The sequence below is a fragment of the Ruditapes philippinarum genome, unplaced genomic scaffold, assembly GCF_026571515.1.
Source record: "Ruditapes philippinarum isolate M1 unplaced genomic scaffold, ASM2657151v2 ctg114_1_1_1_1, whole genome shotgun sequence".
NCBI classification, from domain to species: domain Eukaryota; kingdom Metazoa; phylum Mollusca; class Bivalvia; order Venerida; family Veneridae; genus Ruditapes; species Ruditapes philippinarum.
In genome coordinates this window covers 408,257-427,102 of record NW_026859562.1, presented here as the reverse complement: position 1 = coordinate 427,102, position 18,846 = coordinate 408,257, and the positions used below count along the sequence as shown (strand labels likewise).

The 18,846-nt window shown below is 32.0% G+C and overlaps 2 protein-coding genes across 6 annotated transcripts; one reads left to right on the top strand and one right to left on the bottom strand.

The window, feature by feature from the left end:
* Nucleotides 1–708: 708 nt before the first annotated feature.
* Nucleotides 709–9,240, bottom strand: LOC132757021 (uncharacterized). 3 transcript variants are annotated; one of them, XM_060748196.1, is made up of 8 exons: nt 9,017–9,240; nt 8,349–8,471; nt 7,712–7,836; nt 6,581–7,049; nt 5,906–6,067; nt 4,762–4,977; nt 1,753–1,938; nt 709–1,333 (listed from the first exon to the last, which is right to left on the bottom strand). In XM_060748196.1, the coding sequence occupies exons 2-8, from the start codon at nt 8,436–8,438 to the stop codon at nt 737–739; spliced, it is 1,845 nt and encodes a 614-aa protein (XP_060604179.1). In that variant the 5' UTR covers nt 8,439–8,471; nt 9,017–9,240; the 3' UTR covers nt 709–736. The 3 variants fall into 3 exon arrangements, with proteins under 3 accessions (XP_060604179.1, XP_060604181.1, XP_060604180.1); XM_060748198.1 differs by having other exon boundaries at nt 9,157–9,215; XM_060748197.1 differs by lacking the exon at nt 9,017–9,240 and adding an exon at nt 8,634–8,964.
* A 197-nt stretch (nt 9,241–9,437) lies between these two features.
* On the top strand, nt 9,438–15,294 carry LOC132757022 (gamma-glutamylaminecyclotransferase-like). 3 transcript variants are annotated; one of them, XM_060748199.1, is made up of 5 exons: nt 9,438–9,550; nt 12,004–12,231; nt 12,949–13,063; nt 13,581–13,698; nt 15,048–15,294. In XM_060748199.1, the coding sequence occupies exons 2-5, from the start codon at nt 12,040–12,042 to the stop codon at nt 15,076–15,078; spliced, it is 456 nt and encodes a 151-aa protein (XP_060604182.1). In that variant the 5' UTR covers nt 9,438–9,550; nt 12,004–12,039; the 3' UTR covers nt 15,079–15,294. The 3 variants fall into 3 exon arrangements, with proteins under 3 accessions (XP_060604182.1, XP_060604184.1, XP_060604183.1); XM_060748201.1 differs by having other exon boundaries at nt 9,458–9,518; XM_060748200.1 differs by having other exon boundaries at nt 9,494–9,636.
* Nucleotides 15,295–18,846: the final 3,552 nt, after the last annotated feature.

Genomic DNA, 18,846 nt, shown 5'->3' with positions numbered 1-18,846 from the left:
CCGATATAATTGTCCTCTTGTTAAAGATTTTCTAGCCTAATGATTCTACACAAATTAAAATGTAGTTTACAGACCAAGAGTTTAGGTAGACATTTTCCAAAATATCCGCTCAACTCACATGTGCACAAATAGCTATTTAATGGTGAGATCAAAACTGTCCAATATTCATCATCAACTTTTTATCCAAATTTATTTGTTTGTTGTTTGTTTAGAATAAAAGGCACATTGACACATTAATGCCACGCCAAATGCTATAATTATCAAGTACAAATGTCACAAGTTAGTTAAATATTAGAAATAAATAATAGAATACAAATTTATTTCCTGTACATAATTAATGGTTTAGAAGAGATAGTTTTATGTCAAGACAGGTGCTGATATAATGAAGTTTGTTAGTAAACACTTTTGTCCTTTTTTTTCATTTAGATGACATCAATTTACAAATGAAAGGTTAAATTTCATTACTTGGTAACTATTTTAGAATTTTATGATTCTTTTGCTAAAGCATCTTCATTGTATTTTTTTCATTTCCTTGAATTCCTATGTGGCAAGTTGCTGGATTGGCAAGTAGAAATGTATGAAGCCACATATTCATATCCAAATGAAGCCACATAATTTTTCATATTCATATCCAAATATTTGACAGACACACAGCTTCCTTTAAATATTTAATCTGTTGTGACTACATATCGTAACAAAATACTAGTATCAGCTTAACAAATAAATACTTTATTCTTCATAGTTTTAATTCATTTAAGATTAATTTAAACTTGCTATAATATTCAGCAGGTTTCAACACTACTTTCATATTGTCTCCACTATGTTCATGACAATCCATCATTTCTTTCTTACCATCAAACTTTGTTTCACTTAACTTAGTATTTGCTATGTTCTCAACATCAAAGCAATCACAGTTTGAAAGATCACTGTCTGAAGCTGTATCTTTCACTAATTTGTCCGATACAACACTTTGACAGGAACAAGTTTTACCATTTCTTTTGTGAATGCTTTTGTGCTTGATTACAAAACCATGATTATATGATTTTGTTGTTGGGATCACATCATCTTCACTAGTTTGTCTACTACTGTCACATAAACACTTTTTCTGATTGAACTGAATTCTATCATGGGAAATACAGCTTGAAGTGTCTGGATGGTTGCATTCAGTGTCACAAGGAGTACATGTTCCAACTATGTCATTGTTGTTAATAACATTGTCCTGGTGTGAATTCCCCAGGACTGTGACAAGTTCAGCCTTAGACTCAGGACTTTCACATTTGTCACAGTATTTGTGATTAATCTTCTTCAGCAATCCAGTCTCATATTCTTTCTTCTACAATAAAAATATCCACATTAAAAAAAACTACAAATTAAAAAATTACAATGACATTTTATAGAAAGATATTGCAACAAAAGAAGAGGTAAACATTCTGTACACATTGTGAATGATCAAAATTCTTTATGTATACCTAAACCAGTGAAATTCAGACTTGTTCCTATTTGTTTTCCTTGCTTGTTAGAAATTACAGGTTGGCAGTTACTAAATAATGAAATCAAATTATGTACAAGTTCTATCTGTAAAGAACTGCTAATTTCTTCACATGAGTAAGTAGTACAAGATAACTGATTTTTTTTTATTTTGAATACTTTTTACTCATAATATACCTCTTCTTAGTTCTATTTAAAAGACCTACTTATGACTTTGAACACATGGCAAACATACGGGATAATATTATAACTTTAAAATCAAACCTGTATTTTTAGCATAAAGTATAGAGTGCAAGCTTGTGAATATTGTTTCTCTTCAGAAAGCTTCAGTATTTTTTCTGTAGATGAAGCAGATGATATTCCATTCATGTATAATAAGTCCAACATATGAGAAGAATCAAAATGGCTGAATGGGCATCCACTATTCTCATGGGGACCATGGTAATTCTCCTTGAATAGATTAACTTACATTCAATGTATATTTTGGTGTGAATGATATCAACAAATATTTCTGGCACACTGTATAAGATCTTAAATACTCAGAATAAAATAAAATCTTACCATATTACAACATTTTCGAAGTCACGGTAACAAAGATTATACAATGTAGATGAATCTGCTGTTTATAATACTACATATCTATCAAAACATTAAATACATGACCACATATTGACTGCTCATAAAAACAAAAAAAACAAAAACAAACACAAAAAAACAAGAGGGCCATGATGGCCCTGAAATCGCTCACCTGAATATAGAAACTCTCTACGACAAAGAACAAGTAATATTGTAAACTATAAATAAAAGCTGATAAAAAATCTTATTTATAAAATCTTATTCTTTAACTGATATCACAAAGTTCTTATTTGTTTCTGAAATAGTGCATGTGTTAAATAATAACTGGTTGCTATTGCTTAGGGAAAACAACAGTTCCAAAAGATGTGCACACTAGAAATGTGTCATTATGCCACGGACGCCCCCGCATGCAGCCAAAATTTCAGATGTTATAATATTTAGTTCCCAATATGTTTGCACAAATTATTTTTTTCATTTTAAGTTCAAAGCCCTTAAAACTTTTCAAAGTTAACACAAACCATTTTCATACAATGTTCAAGGCACTGAAATTATTCAGTCTTAACCTTTTGAAAATAGCATATTGCATATTTGTAGCCAAAATAATGGCTACATACATTTCCACAAAAGTATGAGTGCTGAAACTGAAAGTTCAAAATTTTTCCAACATTCAGGAAAGATAAGTTTGTCCAAAATCAGTGAACCACGACCAAATTCAAACTTAAACTGCTTATTCCTAAGATGTATCTATATTATTTTCAAAGGGGAATGGTCATAACTCTGCCAAAAAATCATCGAACCATGACCAAATTCCAACTTGACCTGCCCATTCCTTTAACATATCCATATGTAAAATTTGAGTTGAATATGTAACACTGTTGGGTAGATAATGAACAGAAACTGTAAATTTCATATTATTTTAAAGTGAAAGGGGCATTACTCTGCCAAAAATCATTGAACCATGACCAAATTCGAACTTGCCCTGGGTATTCCAAAAACATATCCATATGTCAAATTTGAGTTGAATGTGTTGTACCGTTGGAGAGATAATAAACAGAAACTGAAAATTTCATATTATTTTAAAGTAAAAGGGGCATAACTCTGCCAAAGATCATCGAACCATGACCAAATTCGAACTTGACCTGTATTTTCTCATGACATATCCATATGTCAAGTTTGAGTTGAGTGTGTTGTACCGTAGGGGAGATAATGAACGGAAACTGAAAATTTCATATTATTTTTAAAGTAAAAGGGCCATAACTCTGCCAAAAATCATCAAACCATGACCAAATTCGAACTTGACCTGTATTTTCTCATGCATATACATATGTCAAGTTTGAGTTGAATGTGTTGTACCGTTGGGGAGATAATGAACGGAAACTGAAAATTTCATATTATTTTCAAAGTAAAAGGGGCATAACTCTGCCAAATATCATCGAACCATGACCAAATTCGAACTTGACCTGTATTTTTTTATGACATAATTATCCATATGTCAAATTTGAGTTGAATGTGTGCAACCATTACTAAGATAATGAACGGAAACTGATGATTACGGAATGACAGAATGACGGAACAGGGTAACACTATATGCCCCGGCCATTACATGGCGGGGGCATAAAAATCAATGACCCCACAGGGCAGGGCCAATTTTGACCCCAAGACTTTTATTTGAACAAACTTAGTAGACACTCACAAGATGTTTCATGCTAATACCTAAGCGCTAGCTCTTTCTGTTTTTTAAAGAATATTTTTTAAGTTTTTACTATAATATACATATAAGGAAAATCGATGACTGCATGGGACGATGGCAATTTTGACACAAGAGCTTTAATTAAAAGAAACTTGGTAGACACTCATTAGAAGATTTTTCATTCTTAATATCTAAGCTCTAGCTCTTTGGATTTTTTTTAAAGGTATTATATATATAAGGAAAATCAATGACCCCAGGGCTTTTATTTGAGCAAACTTTGTAGACACCAACTACAAGATGTTTCATGTTTAATATCTAAACTATAGCTATTTGAGTTTTTTAAAAGATGATTTTCAAATTTTTTACTATATACATATAAGGAAAATTAATGACTCCCAGGGCGGGGCCAATTTTGACCCCTGGGCTTTTATTTGAGCAAACTTGGTAGACACTCACTATCATACTTAATATCTAAGCTCTGGATTTTTGAAAGGAGTTTTTTAAGTTTTACCTATATATATATAAGGAAAATCAATTATCCCCTGGGGTGGGGCCAATTTTGAACCAAGGGCTTTTTTTTTTTAACACTTAGTAGACACTCAATAGAAGATGTTTCATGCCAAATATCTTAGCTCTTTGGGTTTTTTTTTAAACAAGATTTTTCAAGTTTTTTTCTTTTGGTTGCCATGGCAACAGAGATCTGCTTGGAATTAATTTCTTTGAACAATTTTTAAAGGTGACCATCAAAGGGACATTCCTGTGACGTTTGGATGAAATTGGCTAAGCGGTTTACGAGGAGATGTTATTTAAAGTAAAAGTTTACGGCCGGACGAATGGTAATCACAAAAGCTCACCTTGTCACTTTGTTACAGATAAAGAGAATTTCTAATGGTTTAACAATAAACATATTTAGAGGGGAAAATGTTTTACAACCAAACTATAGCAACAAGAATGTACTAATACTATAGCAATAATATTACTTTCTAACATTTCACACAGAAACTTACTTGTAAAGCAGCACAAGAGTGCCCCCTGTAATTGATTCTTGAACCTTCTAAACCATACAGGTGTCTGATGTTGTATGTATATCTACCTTCATCTTTTGACCATAAATGTTGGCAGCCATCTTGTTTGTTAGGAGACTGCATGTATTCCTTCCTCCAAAACATTAAAGCTTCATGAATAGGTAACCCAATCTCCTTAAGAAACAGTGAGTATTGGATCTGGAATAAATTACATGTATTATGGCATAAAGTGTTACCCTTATCTGGAAAATGACAAGAATGCAAGAATACTGTAAACAACTGTCTGTTAAGGGCCACTACTTAACACAACTGTTCAAGGAGCAGTGTCCTCCACTTTTCTCTGTCCTGTATATTTAACTACTATTTATTTTGAAATAAAGAGATTGCATAAAGGGTCACAATGACCTCTTAACACTTAATCTGTTTGTTTGTTTGTTTCATTTTACGCCTTTTCCCAACAGCATTTCAGTCATATAGGTGGGTTACAAAGTTTCCTAACCATCATTCCCGGAGAGTTACACCAGTACTAGACTACCTTCCTCCGCGCTAAACTACCAAAGCATCTCCCGGGGATCGAACCCACGCTTACATGTAATGGATTGAACAGGTAGAACTCATAAAAGTTCATCCATTTACAAAGTATAAAGAACCTAGTTCAATGCACTTTGATTTTATGTCAAGTTTAATGCTTTCTTATTGAAGGCCCTTGACCTTTGATTTTTTGACCCGGGAAAAAGTGTGGCAGGTAGAACACTTCAAGGTGTGTCCACACACAATTTTTTGAAAATTAATACTGAAGCTCAAAGTCATTTGATTTAAAAGGCCAATTTTATGTTTTCTTATTGGAAGTAAAACAGTGACCTTGACCTTTAGAGCCAAAAATGGGTGTGACGGGTACAACTTACCAAGATTTATACATACAAAGTTTCATGTTAATTGCTATTAAGTATTTGAGTAACTAGCTATACTGGAGGTGTATAGATAAATAAATTAAGTTAAATATAAAACATACAAGACCACTGGATGTGAAGGAATTAATTAACTTGATGTGAATAAATTAACTAACAGCAAGACTGATCTTACATACACATATTACGTAATAGATAGACAGTATAAGATTAAAAACCCTGGAATGATGTTTCAGCCTGTGTGACATTCTCAGAGACCTATGAAGATGTGACATACATGGAGGGAACATCTCAGAGACATTGTCTACTTCTGTGTGACACAGATCATAATGGTGCTGGTTTCCTGGATATTTATCCTTGTAATGTTTGTAAAACATAACCTACAAATAACAATACAAATATGTGAAAATATAACCAAAATTTAAAATTTCTTACAGATGTATAATACTGAACAGGTAAAAATGAAAAAAGTTTATATTTCGCCAAAAATCTTTTCAAGTTTATAATTTACTCCGCACGAAGGATAAATAACAACATTGCCCAAGGAAATTAATTTAAAAAAGTAAATAGTTTTTTTAATGGGCATTTCATAACACAATAAGCTTGATAAATTGGTATTACATAATTATTTTACTTATATAATTGATTAATTGATAACTTGAAAATGTCCTATAAACTCAATGCATAATGTGAATTAAGCTACATGTATACATGTATAAAGATTGTACATGTAACTCTTGATTTAGTATTACACTGTGTTTGTGACCTTGCCAATTGTTACTAGTAAGACTCCCCACAATATGTTACTGACAAACATTAAAGTATTAATCATGATGTTAAATTTTTGTTTCATATTTTTGCATTTGATTAAATGAGAAACATTTTCTACAAACCTTTATTGTTTTAAGAAGAATTTTTATCCTTTTATCTTCTGTTTTAAAAACTTTAGCTGCATGTTTCACACCTTTCTGTATGAGCTCTTCAAATAGACTGGTTACAGTTTCCCTTAGTTTACAGACTGGTACATGAGCAATTCCATGCTTCAACACAACCTGTCTTGTTGCAACAAATTGTAACACAGTCAAAAATGGTAGCATAAAACAATCCATATCCCCCTTCAAGTACTTTTTGACTACAGTCCTCCATTTTTTATTATCTCCTTTAATCAAAGACATTGTTTTCAAAAACTGTGTTACATATGACGGTAAATCACAGGCTCTGCTACCATGTCTTGGATAGTCTACTGATTTAAATAGGTTACAAAGCTCATCTTCGGTCATACAATTGAACCGGAAGTCAAATAATAATGTTTCTGCTTTCACCAAAAATTCAGCCATATCTCTGTCATAGCAACAGGCTAGTCTGGAAGAAAAATTGGTAATAAAGTATAAGTATCACCTATATACATGTGTACATAACATAATATGAATTAGCTGAAACCAGTAAAGGTAGGTATCAGCAAATTTACATTTAATATCCTTGCATATATCTCACCTCATGTTGAAAATTATTAATGTATTGGTATTTACTTCTAAACATGATTGGATATAACTATAAAACATTGCCACTTTTAAATGTTTCAGGTTTAGTGAAAATAACCATTCTAAAAACATTTAAAACTAAATCTAGCTTGTTAGAAAGGTTATTTTGTGTGATAACATAAAATAAGACATCATAGTTACATCATAGTCACATAATACTCATGATGATAGTTAAGTTTCACATGTGACTAATAACAACCAGGAGGTTCTGGACCAGATATAAAACCAATTATGACTTGTGCAATGTGTAAAGTCAGTTGCTAAAAATGGTAGCATGTGTATCAATTGACAAGAAATTACTGCATCATTACGCTACTGTCACTGTCAGTGTATATAAAGAAATGAATTCAAAAATGAGAAGCTGTATAGATTTAGAACTGTCAACACACAAATGCCATTATGGTTTCATACATTTCATTTTCTGATATCATATGAAATATGGTTTGTAAAAGCTAGAGAAACATTTAAATTTAATCCATTAACCTGAGTATGAAGTGTGACAGTCTGTCCTTCACTGTCCCCTCTATCAGACATTCTGATTCATTCACTTGTTCCTCATCATTTAAAATATCAAATATTTGCACCCTATCACCTCCTGTATCATAAATCTGTAAATCAAATAACTTTTTATAATAAATTTAAGTAAACAGCTAAATATGTTTATTTTTGTACACAAAAGTCTTTTTGAATGTTATACGAAATAATGAGGGTCATGCAAAAAGTTCTATTCCTGATGGACTAAGGTTGTCTTATCCTAGGCTTGGAAATGACAACATTGCCTTGTAGTTTTTAATTCAAAATATTATTTTCTCCTGACGAAGGTTCGATATAATCGAAACCAGTAAAAAAACAACCAGCTCTGGTGTTGATGTGTTGTACTTTTCAATTTTCCTCTTATTTTGGCATTATTTTCTTGATTAAAATTGATTATCCTAAATCAAAATATCTGTGTCAGAAAAAGATAATGCCAAAGCTGAAAGCCTTAAATGTCAACATTGAACAATTTTTAATTTTTATCAAATTCAATATCCCAGTCAACTAAATGCATGCCGACTTTACAACATCAAATCAAAATTTATTAATTGACATGTTGGTATGCATCAATCATTTTCAATGTTACCTTGACTAGAAAGTTGAACCTTGTCACAGCAAATTGTGACAATTTCTGCAAAGAGATATTGCCGCCTGGGGGTGATATGTAAAAAGACATTTTGCCACATATGTCTCACTCTAATTACACAGTCTGAAAAACAGTACATAAACATATTATTCATAAAAATAATAACATATATTGTACATCATGTTGAAAAGTTAATTAAATTCAATGACCAATCTATTATGAAATACACAAAAATGGAAACTTGAACATACTCAACGTGGCAAAATATATATATTTATCACACACCTGAAGTCCCGTGCTGCTTTTGCAACGCCATTGCATGGACGTGCATGCATATATTTTAACAAGACGTCATTTGCGTTAATATTCAAATATAGCATAAAGACGCTCTAAATGTTAACATTACACTATAGGCAGGTCAATGAAAAATGATTATTTTTCACTTTAAACATTCAGTCTTTATCTGCATCTACATGTTACTGCTTTTAAAACAATCAATTCTGATTATGACTAGCAGGAGCGTTGTCAGGAAACTGTTCATAAAAGACATCGTTTATATTTTCCCCATATTTCTAAAGCATGTAGGTCATCTTGAAGGGTTTGGGCATCTTGTTTGGATCTGATAGTTAGGTAGTCTAGACAAAAGTATCATCTGCAAAATGTCTTACCTTTTTTAAGTTTTTATAGATGTTTAAAATTGTTTTTTCTGTTACACTTCAGTTTCCTGTGATTTCAATAATATAACACGTATCGATGTTTTTTCAACATGTCTATCAGACATAATGAAGGAAAACGTAAAATAGGTTACATTCAGGACTTGTAATTAGCTGATTAGATAGTGTTAAATGCGCTTTTTTTCAATACAAATGGCGTCAACGAATTAAAGGGAAATAAATCTATAATACAGTGTTTCGTTTCACATAATTATGCAATGTGCATAAATCTTACTGGATATGAAGCGCTAAACTAAACAGAAACAGTTTTAGTCGTCCAAGACTGATAGCAATGAAATTATACCATATGTTCAGCTCTAGAAAGAGGCCTTCCATTATAAATATTATATCAATATTTCCGTTGCAAAGTTACCTCCCCTTAATAATTTTACGTCTTTTGTATCATTGTTGACATGAAAAAAGATCGGGTGTTAGACTTTCTTTCAACACAAACAGTGTGATTATCAGCTTTATCGGGACGTCGCCACTGTACTACTTTTTTTCTTCTGTACATTTCTTCTTTCAATTTCTTGCACCTATGTTCACCTGCACGAAATATTCGAAACTTACGACAGGTAGTCCTACATGTATAAATATGACGTCGCTTTGAGATATTTTTGCTTCTGGGCAAAGCTTGACGGACATAAAAATAATAACAAGCCCGTAACGCCTGATATATTGGAGTACTCAAAATGGGGGTGGTGCAGTTTCCACATGTGGTCAAAATATATTGACGTGCCAAAGCCAGATTCTCTGAGATATTTCGTTCTAGGTTAGAATCACGCTTTTTAAGAGGCAAGCTATTGCCCAGACACAAAATAGCACAATATCTCTTTGGATTTCGAGACGTTTCGGCCCCAAGACGTATCGGCCCCAAATTACCCAAGATGTTTCGGCCCCAGATGTTTCGGCCCTTTACCAAATCGGCCCTAGAATAAGTACTGTGTTTTTAAACCGGTATATTCATAGCATTTCAATAAATAAATGAATCAATTGATATATATAATATGAACTTAGGCAAAGCCTATGAACGGGGAAGTTGTTAAGAATTCCTTTCATTCTTTCCGTTTAAAAGTGTCATTCGGTATTATATGCACCGCTTCCGTTTTCACTCGGAACACTCGACGATTATCATTTATCCGAAAAGTTGAGATTTGTTCCGTTATCGGAATACCCCGCCTATTACATTGTAAATGGCGGCGCCCAACTAGAACTGACACTGAAAATTTCATTGATAGGTATAGAATTCTATATATTTTTTAATTGTTTTTTATTTCATTTTCTTTTAAATATACACGTGTAGTCTATAGCCGGGCAAGCCAAAGCCCGGACCCGCTTCGCGGGCCCGGTCTTTGACTTCCCCGTATAAATCATTTTGTATAAGAATAAGGTTATAATAGTAGGGAAGGAATAGAAGGGGGAAAGTAATCAAACAGAACAGAACATAAACTTTATTAATATTTGAAAAAATATAATACACAAACAAACAAATATATAGATAATAATTTATTAATACAATTAAACAGAACAGAACATAAACTTTATTTTGAAAAAATATAATACACAAACAAACAAAATCTTTTGAAGTTTTCTCTGATATTACTTACCGCCAATTAGCATAAAGCTATAAACAGTTAACTAGTTACACATTGAAAAATTTACGTATAGTTTAATTAAGATCAAAAGATAATAAATGTTTTCTAAGGAAAAATTGTAATTAACTTTCTTAATCCAGAAGTTTTAGTGGTTTGTTTTATAAATTAAGGATTAACCTGCATTTATTGTTTGTTACACGTTTAAAAACATTAACGTATATCTAAATGGTTCAAGAGATCAAAAGATAATAAATAATGATTTAAAGAATTAAAGTGTCATAATTGTTTAATTGTAATTAAATTAATTGTTGTTAATCAATCAAGCAATATACTATAGTAGGGCCGAAACGTCTTGCAGAAAATGGCCGAAACGTCCAGGGGCCGATTTTTCCACTGGGGCCGATTTGGTTTGGGGCCAAAATGTCCTGTTTGCTCTCGTTGTACAGTACAATTAGTTTGTTTAGTATAAGATCAAGACGGTATAGATCATATAGATAGATAAAGAGTGATTAAGTCAAAGATATAACATTTGTTTATAGTTCTTTGGTAAAATGAAACTTAATTAAAATGCTCAATCATTAACCATTCCAACTATTACAGATATCCAAGTGGGTCCTGCAAAAAGAATTGAGAAATATAAACATATGAATCATGAACACTCACAAAGCTTGTGGTCTTGTTAAGTAGTCATTCACAACACACTCTCCAAAGAACTCAATCCATATCTAAATGTTATTATTGGTTTGACTTTAATGAGATAGTATTTTTGGTATATTATTACACTGTTGAGTCAATGTGATGGTTTTGTTTTGGCACCAAAATGAAAGTGCAGACATGTTGTCATCTGACTGACCCTACATATGTAACTGTACATAATAATTTGTAAAAATCTGCATAAAAGAACCCATAAAAACATTGCAAACAACAAAGAAAAATTCATCAAAGTTTAAGGCTTTCCATGTGTTGCTAGCAATTTTCAGACTTAATTGAGTCTTCTAATGTGGATTCTAGAGAGGTGGGGCATATATCTACTAAAATAGGAAATGAAAATGAACATCTTATACTTAAAATGTATATGAAACTTAAATTTTTAAAATTAAAAGAGTAAAAATTTATTTTGAGTGGATTTTAAATGTCTTCCCTTTTATTTGAAATCTGTTGAGTTGGTACTATGGGAAGATTGGGTTGGTCTAGGGTTATACATAGAATAATAAAAAAAGCAATGTTACTACACTACTAATAGTATCAAATATATCCTTTTCACAAGGACCTTTGAATAGTTGTTCAATTAAACTGAGAAAAGTTTGCCTTACCTACTTATATCATTTTTAAAATCTATCATTTCAGGTTGTTTAGATTCAATGAGACAGATTAATTTCAATCATGGCTGAGACATTGTACATGGTTTTTATGTATGGGACTCTGAAAAAAGGTCAACCAAATGAGTACTTTATGAATTCACTACCATGTGTAGAGTTTCTAGGTCTAGCAGAAACCTGTAAGAAGTACCCGTTAATAATAAATAGAGATCAATGGAACTTACCTATGTTATTGAACAGGGAGGAAAAGGGCAAGGTATGAACAGGTGTTTGGTGCTTTGATTGGTCACTACCAGTCCAAACCCCCTCTATAACCACAACCTTTCCCAAACAATCTAAACTGCAGTGGGTTTTATTCATGTAACATGCAATTAGAAATTACATGTATATATAAGTTTGTGATAACATTTCTTTCATTTCAAGCAACAAAGAAAAATTAAGATACATATACATGTATATGTTTAGTTTGGGAAAGGTTGGGGATTATAGACAAGGTAAGGGATTAAATAAGTGACCAAACAATGTTGAAACCTGTTGTATCAGAATACAAGTTCAATATAATTTTAGTTGTTGCTAGAACATGTATCATTTATAAAAATAGTACATTTTACATGTCGTTAGTACTTTATTATGCTTGCACAATTTTAACATTTTCTGTTTACTGATTATTGATTTGTTCAAACCTGAAAGAAACAGGGGCTTTAGAACTATTTGAAAGGCTGTTGTATATATTCATGTACCATATTTATCCAAATAAAAAAAATTCTTTGAAGTTGTAAATGCATGGGTGCCTTTTTTGGAGAATTAAGGTAAAATGATAAAATATGAAATCAGCTGATAAGTATGCATTTTAAAGTAACCACTGGAGAAACAAATTAACATCTTTGAATGAATTTGACCTGCTGAATATGTGACTGTACCAACTGTACAGAGCCCAGTTTGATTTTTTTTTATTTTTCATGTAAAAAAAAAGGCAGTGAAAGGGGAAGTATATCAAGTTAACGATGATTCCCTAAAAGAACTTGACCGTTTTGAAGGACATCCAGAATTTTACGAGAGGACAGAAATAGAAGTTGAATTAATAAAAGGTTCAAATATGTTTCTTTATTGATCTTTATTCATAATGCATTTACTGATCTGCACAAAACAGTGACGTCAAAAAAGATTTTATGACAAGATTGTACAGAAGGACTTTACCAAATGTTACACACTAGTTCTATTATAACTTGTTCAGAATCAGAAAAACAAACAAAGATAATGAAAAAATGTAAAAATGGTAATACCTTCCCTGTCGTTTATTATGTACCAAATAGTTTTATTTAAACATTTCTGGTGTAGTATCAATGAAATTAATTAAGAATGTTACAATAAAGTAACTTCAATGTTTTTTTGGTTTTCAGATATTTTATGTCATATACCCTGTCATAATGAAATTCTAACTTTCTAAATACTACCTCAAGCTATGATAATGCCTTGTCAATGACACCAGTATATAGTGGACATTATGTTAGTTCATATCCATTCTATATGAACAGATTGCCTAATCTAATCATTCTGTAGATTTTTTGGAAAAGGATGATAATGACATTTGTTTACTATTTGTAGATAGCAAGGTGGTGAGATGTTGGACATATTTCATAAAAGACTTCAAAGAAGATGTTCAACAAGAATACTTATCTCACTATGATAGTACTGGTGATCATGGCTTGGAATATGACCAACGGTAAACTATCCCTATACAATCCTAGTCTATGTCTAGATCAACGGTAAACTATCCCTATACAATTCTAGTCTATGTCTAGATCAATGGTAAACTATTCCTATACAATTCAAGTCTATGTCTAGGTCAATGGTAAACTATCCATATACAATTCTGTCAGTAAACTATCCCTATACAATTCTAGTCTATGTCTAGATCAATGGTAAACTATCCATATACAATTCTAGTCTATGTCTAGATCAATGGTAAACTATCCCTATACAATCCTAGTCTATGTTTAGGTCAATGGTAAACTATCCCTATACAATTCTAGTCTATGTCTAGGTCAATGGTAAACTATCCATATACAATTCTAGTCTATGTCTAGATCAATGGTAAACTATCCCTATACAATTCTAGTCTATGTCTAGATCAACAGTAAACTATCCCTATACAATTCAATGGTAAACTATCCCTATACAATTCAAGTCTATGTGTAGGTCAATGGTAAACCATCCATATACAATTCTAGTCTAATTCTACATCAATGGTAAACTATCCCTATACAATTGTAGTCTATGTCTAGATCAATGGTAAACTATCCATATACAATTCTAGTCTATGTCTAGATCAATGGTAAACTATCCATATACAATTGTAGTCTATGTCTAGGACAATGGTAAACTATCCCTATACAATCCTAGTCTATGTCTAGATCAATGGTAAACTATCCATATACAATTGTAGTCTATGTCTAGATCAATGGTATACTATCCATATACCATTGTAGTCTATGTCTAGGACAATGGTAAACTATCCCTATACAATCCTAGTCTATGTCTAGATCAATGGTAAACTATCCATATACAATTGTAGTCTATGTCTAGGACAATGGTATACTATCCCTATACAATTCTGGTCTATGTCTAGATCAATGGTAAACTATCCATATACAATTCTAGTCTATGTCTAGGACAACTGTAAACTATCCATATACAATTCTACAGTAAACTATCCCTATACAATCCTAGTCTATGTCTTGGTCAAAGGTAAACTATCCATATACAATTCTAGTCTATGTTTAGGTAATTAAGCATTTGAATAAAGTAAAATGAAAATTACAGGGATGTGCAACATTGATGGATTTTATCTGTCTTTTAGATTGTGTTGAATGGGGTTCACACTTTCCCCACAGGGTCATGGGAGAACCATTTACATTATTAACTTGAGTGATACAACCTGCCAAAACAGCCCATGCAATATTCACTATCATAACTATTATTCAATATTGCATGTATTCTATTGAAAGAATAGTGAACTTTTTTATGTTTTTTGTTGTTTTTAATCCCTACATAATCACGTTTTATTTTCAGAGAGAATGATGAACATCCAAGCCAATCTTGACGCAAACTGTTGGGTAGGATTAGAGACCTTTATAGAGACCTTTATTATTATATATGGTTAGAATATATTGTTTATAAAGACTGTGATAACATAATTTACATATGAACTTTACATTCCTGTATAATATTAATGAAGTATTTAGTTGTCAATATAAAAACATTGTATGTGCAATGAATATGTGTGCATGTTGGATTTTATAATAAATTCTTAAGCATGTTTCAATTGTATTTCCTTTATAATTCATAATGCTTAAATGTTGGAAACCCAGGTGTACACTTCATTTGTGACGAATTACACTGTTCGATTAGCTCAATAGGTTGAGCATTTGACCGAATCTGGCAATTCGGGTTAGATTCTTGGAAGGTGCAGGTCACTTTCATTGTGATTAATCATAAAATCCTTCTATGGTCATTCAAAACTGTACCTCTGCTCTGGCATGTATAGAAGTTTATCAGTTCCATGTGAAAGTGAAGGCAACTGGTACTGGTAAACTGCTTGACAGCCTGCCAAGGAATGATGTGGTGGCTGAACTGTACTTTTGTAAATTCAATGGGGCCTCCTGCTGTAATTCTGAGTGAAAACAATGACACCACCACCATTCAGGGGAGTAAGTACTTGTTGGTTTGGACAATCTTGATCTATACATTAATGTAAAGCATTTCTTTCTGTGTAACAAATGTACTAATGTGAGCTACATGTTACTGCTTTTTCTATACTCTTAACATGAACAAGATTATAGACCGCCATCAACAATTCTTAAATACCAAAAATTAAACAGCTTAATCAGTGAATAGCACTAAGTGGAAATCCTTGACCTATTAATAACACAAGAAGGAATTAGCCTATATTTGTGAAACTTTGGAGGGATATTGCCCATTCCCAGTAAATGACCCCTATCATGAGTTTGAATGTCCTAAGGTCAAAGGCCAAGGTCACATTGACACTGTTGGAATATCCTTGACCAGTCAATAACTTGAGAGCAAATAAGCAAAACTGGTTAGGGACATTGTCCATGGCCAGTAGATGACCCATATCTATTATGAGGCTATTAAATCAAAGGTGAAGCTCACACTGATGCGTGGTAGGAACATTGCCCATGGCAAGTTGATGACTCCTATTTATTAAGAGGTTACTAGGTTTAAGCTCACAGTGACACCTTAATCCTTGTCTGATGAATAAACTTGGTCTGGTTGTTTTCTTCTATTTTTCAATTGAGTCACAATTTAACATTGTATATCTCAAGACAGCACTTATTCCAGGTGTATCATTTTCTAACATGCTGAGAGAGTTCTTGTATGAAGAATTTTATAAATATCCTCTAATTGTTAACAGGAAATAAAAAATCTGAAGTATCACTGATGTAAATGGTATAAATAACAATTTTCCCTGAGATTTTTAATGTTTATTATTTTAAATTTTATGACACTAAAAATATAACAAGAATATATATTTTTAAGATAAATAAATTAAGGCATGTCAACAAAAATATGAATATCTGTTTTCAAGAAATGAACACACAAAATTAGTATTATCATTTTTTTACTATCGCTGCTTTATTACACAATACTGCTGTGTTGGATGAAGAATCTCAACTGTTTAGTTATAGTAATATAGTCAAAAGTACACAGTGCTGTAGAAAGACTTCAAAGAATTATCCATTTTAATGATGCAATAATAATATCTCAAACAAATGTTTACAATGCATATTGAATTTGAGACTAAGATTTCCTCACAACAATTATATGAAGTCAATTTGGAAATTTAATTGTTCTGTTTTAAGATTTCTTGGAGACAAAGAAAACTCTTTAAGGAAAATTAATGGTAAGGAAGACTGGTTTTTTAAATTGACGCTGTGAGAATTGTTCAGTGCTTCACAAGCTCTACTGGTTGAATAAGAATTAGTTACTTCAGCCATTGGCAGTCACCTGAGAATATGTAACCAAGCTATTGCATAAAAGTAATCAAGTTTCTTGGCAGGATGAAAACACACAGCAGTTAAAGACATAAAGAGGTCATTATACTAGTGGCATACACCTTCCAATGGCGTAAGCTCTTGCAAGATTATTAGTAATATACTTAGGCCATATACCATGAACATGTAAGCCCTTGACAAGTGGTATTTGACTGTCATTTCAACCCAAACCCTGAAAAGATTGATGAACTTATTGTATATACATGTACCTTATATTAAATTACTACCCAAACCTTTAGAAGGTTTTTATTCTGTGTGTCAACTCCTCAGTCCTCAAAGGCATTTGCAAACCATTACTATCTCAGTCTTTCCAAGGACAAGAGAGAGAGGCAAGGAAAAGAAATGGCTCACAATCAAGGTCACCAAGGACACTAGTGGTCTAAATTAGATTACTAAAGCTAAAATTTCACAAACATTGATCACTGGGCAGTCACCGAGTCAACCTTTCATTCCACTCATGGAAGCACATAAGACCCTTAAAATTTGAAAAGCCAAGCTTGAAAAAATGCAAGCATTTCAATCAAAAAGAGTCATTGTCACCATTAAAACAAGAGGTGAAAGTTCACATATACAAAATGTACTTGATTTTTATAACTTAAAACTTAGTTTTGGGCATAACTTTCTTAATAAAGCGTTAATTATGAACAATAATTGGAGAAATAAGTGACCCTAGGTTAGAGTTTTTTCTCTAGGGCACTAAATTGGCAAATAAATGCATGAGGTACATAAAAATTTAAATATGTTGACTCCTGGGACACCATCAATATTGACCTCAACTCTGATTAAAGCATCTAAAATAGAGGACCATTAGATGATGCTAAATACAAAAAAGAAAATAAGGCATAAACACAAAGATTTCTAAAGATTTTTTTTTTAAATTCCCAGCAGCATATTTTGAAGTCTAAAAATTTCTTAAGATCTTTTTTTAAATATTTTCGCCATTTAAAATTATTTAAGACAATTTAAAAACAGTGAAATGACAGTCATCAATTTTTACAGTTCACACAACACACGGTATATGCACAGGTGAGATAAAATGTTTTATTTTTACCGTATGGTAGATGTTAAAATTCTACTGTATAACAATAATGTACAAGTACTATAAATGAGATGTAACAACAATCTATTAAAGATATAATATTTACATTCATAACAGATATAAAAATTTAAACTTTAACAAAATTATTTTTAAATAAAAAAAATAGAAATTTACTGGGGTAAAAGGGATTTAAAGAAAAGGAGAAATATAAATCAAATTTCCCAAAAATCCCCTAACTTTTCACCCAACGGGAAATTTAAACATTAGTAAAGGGATGGGTCCCCCAAAAATGTTTTTTCTTAAAATACCGTTTTTAAAAACCAAAATTTGGGTCAAAACATTTTAAACTTTCCCCAAATACTTGCCCATAAAAAATTTTTTCCCTTTTGAAAAAAAGGTTAAATTTCCAAAACTTGGTTTAGATTTTAAATTTTGTCTTTGTCCCCTGCCCTACAATTTTGGGCCCCAGAAGAATGGAGAAATTTGAAAGGTTTTAATTTTTCTGCATTTGGAAAAACAAGAAACTTTTTCCAAAACCTTTGGCCAGCAAATAAAAAACAAATAAAGCCGCGCCAGGGACAAAACCAACTAAGGGGGTTTGCCCCTCAGCATGTATCCAGACCAGCCTAAGAATCTGCACAGTCTGATCAGGATCCATGATGTTCACTATCAGTTTCTCTACTTGTTATAGGGTTTGTAAGCTGGTATGCTGGTCGCAAACCCATTATGTTGGTTTTGTCATGACACGGCTCAAATA

Excerpts from the sequence above, each read along its gene's own strand:
- LOC132757022 (XM_060748199.1), top strand. The coding sequence starts at position 12,040 with ATGGCTGAGACATTGTACATGGTTTTTATGTATGGGACTCTGAAAAAA. Across the intron at positions 12,232-12,948 it reads ACAGGGAGGAAAAGGGCAAG|GCAGTGAAAGGGGAAGTATA; the intron begins GTATGAACAGGT and ends GTAAAAAAAAAG. Across the intron at positions 13,064-13,580 it reads AGAAGTTGAATTAATAAAAG|ATAGCAAGGTGGTGAGATGT; the intron begins GTTCAAATATGT and ends TACTATTTGTAG.
- LOC132757021 (XM_060748196.1), bottom strand. The coding sequence starts at position 8,438 with ATGTCTTTTTACATATCACCCCCAGGCGGCAATATCTCTTTGCAGAAA. Across the intron at positions 7,050-7,711 it reads CTGTCACACTTCATACTCAG|ACTAGCCTGTTGCTATGACA; the intron begins GTTAATGGATTA and ends TTTTTCTTCCAG. Across the intron at positions 1,939-4,761 it reads ACTCTTGTGCTGCTTTACAA|GAGAATTACCATGGTCCCCA; the intron begins GTAAGTTTCTGT and ends AATCTATTCAAG.